The following is a 5,273-nucleotide window of genomic DNA, read 5'->3' as shown; positions in this document are numbered from 1 at the left end:
TTAGAGAACTAGCAGCATACAAAGGAATCAAGAACTGACTATACTGCCAGCAGCAAAAAGCACTAACGTACATTACATGGCGCCATACAAACATAAACACTAATAACTAATGATCACTTGCTTCGCTTTCAAGCAGAAGTTGACATTATTGTTGTGACGTAGCCAGGGTTGTCACAATTGCTTTCCCTGAATTCTTACCATTTTTCTATTAAAAAAAATCCTTTATTATAGCTCTAATGGTGCCCACCCAATGAACAAACTGCATTTGAATATCATATTCTAGCATACGAAAGGAGCTCCTTGTCTCTTTCAAATTTGACCATTTCTTCCTCGTTCAAGTTTATCCACGCCTCTATTCCATCCCCAAATTTGGTGTCTGTCAACGTGATTAGATTCTTGTATGGCAAGCTAACCCGACCAATCCACAAAGGTTTTCCCCACCCAAAGTCAACGTCATATCTGGGAAACCCACACAATCCTGAGAAAGTTGAGACAGCTGTATCTGGTGCCATGAGTTTTCCACTAAACTCTTTGACAAGATCCAACTGTTCACTACTCTTCTGTAGATTTTTCACGTCAAAATTGTCGAGTTTTCTTTTTGCATCTCTCAACTTGCGCACAATTCCATACCAATCTTCCTGGCTGGTTTCTTTAGACACAATGGCTGGTATGAGTCGGAATAAATTTCCAAAAGTGCAGTCAGGTAATGGAGGATTCAACCTCCTCCGCAAATTCACTGCATAAAGAATTATGTGCAGTTTTTCAGACTCAGACTTTACTTGATCAATTGTGGTTGCATATCGACTCCATATAAAAGTTGACAAGGCATCAACACGGCTTGGGTATAATTCTAAGCCAGCTGAACTTTCTACATATTTTGCTTTAAGAGCCTCTACTGAAGCAGAACTAAACACAAACCTCTTTAATACAAGCTTCTCTTTTGGCATAACATATGTTGGGTCAAATCCACATAAATTAGTCGCAGGTGGGCACAGAGTGGACGATTGGAATTGTGGATATATAACATCACTTTCGCCTCGAGCTGTGGCGGCCCAATTTTTCATAAAGTGGATAAAGGATGAGCCATCGGCAATCTTGTGGGAAATGCATGCGCCAATAGCAATACCACCACAAGTGAAGTGGTTGACTTGAACTGCAAAGGGTAAATGGTGTGTGCCATCATTATCACATGGAAGAAATTTCTTCATCTCTGTAGGATTTGGCTCTGCAACAATATCTGAAAGTTGGCACTTGACTTCAGCCTCGCGATACAAGACGCCTTCATCGTCGCAGTCTACACTAAGATTGTTGTCTTTAAGGCGACCAGCTAAAGGGTAGTAATGCTTTAAGATGTTAGACAATGATTGCTTGAGTGTACTAGATTTGGCAGAACTGTTAATGTTGAATTTTGAGTATGCATCATTCTTTTCGTAGAAGTAGATAGATGAAATATACATGGGAGGCATTATTTGGTCGAAAAAGGAAAGCCGATAACGGTGAAGATTGGTTGGTGTTGGTGAAGATGGTTTGATAATCTCTTTGGAGACTACTTTGAACAAAGAAGAGAGCTTCATTTTCTCTTGACATGCAAAGTTCAAACTACTTTGAACAAGTGGTTCTATAATGTATGGTTCTTATGCAAATCTCTCTCTCTATATATAAAGCTTTTGCAAATTAAGGTTGACCACTCCACTTCAAATTGATAAGATGCGCAGCTCCAAAAGTTGACCACTCCACTTCAAATGTAATAAAAATAAAAATTGGACTTGTACTTTTAATTGCCAAAACAAAGAGAGTAAATGAAGAAAAATGGTGAAATCTAATGAAAATTGGAGGGCCATCACAAAAAGTAGAGACCAATTCTTTCACAAATATTCAAAGTTCAACTTGTGTTATTGGCAGTTGGATGATTGGACCTCATAACGTAAACGTAAATGTACACACACATATATATATATATATATATATATATGTTTTAACATTTGAATTGTTTTTGATGAGGAGATGCTCTTTGGATAAACAGCGAAAGCTTAAAATGATTATTGGAGTACCTCAATTGTTGCATAAGAAACAAAAACATGTTGTGAAACATACATTGAAGCTAATTTAATTATGGGTTTATTCATCACAAGGACAAATGCACAATTTCTTAATTATGGTTCAACGGCACTTAGAGCCAATTAAGATCATAAATACTATATGAAACCAAAAATAAATTGATCTTGAATACTTAAAGCCATTGCCAAGATAAGCCATGATTCATTGTTTTCATCTTCATTTTTGAACTAAAATAACATTCAGCCTACCCAAGTTGTCAGCGCTGTGGCATTGGATGGAATCTCACTTCTTACCATGGCTCACATTCTGAGTACTAGACTTAACTAGCGCTGAATGTTTCTAAACTTGGACCTCACTGGTGCTGAATGTTTCTAAACTTAGTGATTCTAAGGCCACATACCATTTCTCAACTTTTTTGCTACAATTATGAGGTAACAGATTATGAGTCATTACCTATCATTTATATATAAATTCACCATTTTTTTTCCTCACATTTTTTTATATCATTGTAAGGACTCGATTTTGTGACGAACCTAAACAGTATTGGGTTCGCACGTAAAAGGCCTAGACAATATGATTTGTAGAGCATGGGTGTAAAGAACTAGGTTAACTGCGGTATCTCCTCCAAAGATTTGCTCTCCAGTACATTCAAGTTTTAAAGTTGGTATAATCCATTTTTCTTTTAGTGACTAGTGCAATTCTCTCTTTATTCTCTTATTTTTTTTCTTTCCAGTTTATGTCTCTTCTTTTCTCCTTCTTTTTCTGTCCCGATCTTCTTCTTCATGTTCTTCTTTTAGTTTATATACTCCCCTTTGCGCTCCATCCTTGCCGCACACGTGTAGGTTGTGTCCGGAGGATTTCTTTCTGTCCCATCTGGCTCCTCCTGGAACTTCCTATGGGCAGCTGTAAGGCTGCTTTCCTACTGTTCAGGTGTCACCTCCACATTAATACGGCCAGAGAGTTGGTTGAGAGGTCATTAATGCGGAGGCAGCTGTAGTTTCAGATATTTGTTTGCCTTATCTCTTTCATCTTTAGTCGGCTACTACGTCCTTTGCGATGACCTAATTCTGAGATCTGATCGCAGTGAGATCACGTCCTGATCGTCCTCAGACGCGATTGTCCTCGGACGCGTACTGCCGAGGAGCATGGTGTCCTTGGACGGGTATACGGCCTCGGATGGGCCACGGGCCCAATAATTCTGAACCCTACGGGCCTATTAATCGAACGATCCCCACAATAGCCCCTCAAAATCCTACTTTTCGACTCCTCGGGAGAAAAGGTGGATTTTGACGTCATAAGCCTGCACCTACGCGCATTTTGGGGCATGCCCCTAACGCTTCAGCACCCCGATTTTGGCAGCATTAAATTTTGACAACTCCCTTGTCTCCCACGTTCGACGGTGAGATCCAAATCAAACGGTAGGGGACTTCTCTTGTTTTTTTGAGCGGGAATTTCACCGCTCACAATCTTCACATGACTATAAAGGCGCTCCCTAATTGAACCTGCACATTACCCTTGATGGTTATGTGGTTCCAGAGCTTATACATTGAATCTGCCTTCTTCCAGTCTTCGTTATTCTCCTAGCGACTACAAATAATTGTACGTTGTCTGAGGTCCTTCCTTTGAACCTATAAGTCCTTTTGAAGTTTTTACCATTTTTGTTTAAAGCCAAAAAAGTCTTTTCTGCTAAGTTTTTTTAGAAAAATGGGGAAACAGAGGAATCCCTTTCGATGTCTTGTTGACTCCGAGGAGGGTATTAGAAACTTCCGCTCTAAGTACAAGATCCCCCCATCAGTTGGGATGAGGTATGCAGCCCAATGGGAGTGGGCTAATGCCAGGCAAACTGGGGAAGTAGTTATCCCCATGATCGCCTTTATTGAGGGCGGGATAACTATCCCTATGGGTAGTATCACCAGGGGTTACCTCAGCTTCTTTAGGTTATCCCCCACCCAATGTGCTCCCAATATGTTTAGGGTCCTGGGAAGTGTAGACGCTCTGAATCAGAGAATGGATCTAAAGCTAACTCATCACGACGTGAATTGAGTGTACAGCCTTCACCGCCTAGCTGACCAGGATTATTATCTCAAGTCGAGATATCCTGAAGTAAGACTAATCCAGTGCCTCCCCACTTCAAATAAGAACCTAAAAGAGGATTTTCTTATTTTTTCTAGGGAATGGCATGATGGTCTACCTTGCCCGACAGTAGAAGGAACACCAGGTGGGTGCGGAGTTATAGTCCTATGCTATTTAGCTTGCGAACATATTTTACTTACCTTTATTATTTTCGTGTCTTACAACTTTAAAGCAACGGTTTTGCAGATAGACGCTACACGAAGCCCAATCTCAGATTAGTCAATAAAACGAGCCTAGACAGATTATTGAAAGCTGAAATATACGTGAACGAGGCTAATGGTCAGTTACGGGCAGCACATTTAATTCTGGGCTACACCCCCCTTTCTTTTGGCTTTCAGGCGCCGAAGTGCGTGATTAGGGCACGCGATCCTCGGTTTCGCTGTATCAGTGTTGCCTACGAAGGGTTTATTGTTCCAGAGGGCATTCCACTTCCCAAATACACACCTCGCACAGAGCCTCTTTTCGTGGCCAGCGTCTCGGCGGGACCTTCTTCACCCTCACCTTCCCTCAAGAAAAAGGGAACCAATTGGGGAAGGAAAAGGGGAAAAGACAAGGAAACCGTTGTAACAGTATCTGAATCTGCGGACGACTTCAGGATTTTCGATCAGCCCACAAGCCCCGAGGAAAGTCCTGTCGAGATGGGGATGCAAAGGAAACCCCAGAAAAGCTTGATGGAGTTGGTGGAAGGTCAACAGGGAAAGTCTGCACCTGCCCAAACAATACCATCCCAGGCTTCATCTCTTCTAGCCAGGTCTCCTCCTCCAGCTCCTTGCCACCCTCCTCGATCATCTCTGCAACCAATGCCGCCCAGAACTGCCGAGCAAGAAAAACGCAGGGAACAGAAGGGTAAGGAGGTGGCAGATGCGAGCAAATCTCGTTCCACTCGAGAGGAGGATGTCCAGCAAGCTGCAAAGCAGCAGAAAACTAGGCACCCCGCTATGCGGGGCCAAGAGAAATCCGACTCCCCACATCCTGATTCACAAGCGTGGCTGCCAGCTCCTATGCTCGGTGGGGAGCCCCTGCGAGACGATGCCTCTATAAGGGACTTCAACGGTGGCACTGGGTGTCATGTAGCCTCGGCC

The 5,273-nt window shown here is 42.3% G+C and overlaps 1 protein-coding gene across 1 annotated transcript; it reads right to left on the bottom strand.

The window, feature by feature from the left end:
• Positions 1-272: 272 nt before the first annotated feature.
• On the bottom strand, positions 273-1,574 carry LOC115961872 (stemmadenine O-acetyltransferase-like). The gene has a single exon (XM_031080779.1). The coding sequence runs from the start codon at positions 1,572-1,574 to the stop codon at positions 273-275; it is 1,302 nt and encodes a 433-aa protein (XP_030936639.1).
• Positions 1,575-5,273: the final 3,699 nt, after the last annotated feature.

The sequence above is a fragment of the Quercus lobata genome, chromosome 9 (assembly GCF_001633185.2).
Source record: "Quercus lobata isolate SW786 chromosome 9, ValleyOak3.0 Primary Assembly, whole genome shotgun sequence".
Taxonomy (NCBI): Eukaryota; Viridiplantae; Streptophyta; class Magnoliopsida; order Fagales; family Fagaceae; genus Quercus; species Quercus lobata.
Note: the sequence above shows the minus strand (reverse complement) of the source record. Positions and strands in the feature narration are given on the sequence as shown.

Coding starts and splice junctions, on each gene's coding strand:
- LOC115961872 (XM_031080779.1), bottom strand. CDS start 1,574: ATGAAGCTCTCTTCTTTGTTCAAAGTAGTCTCCAAAGAGATTATCAAA.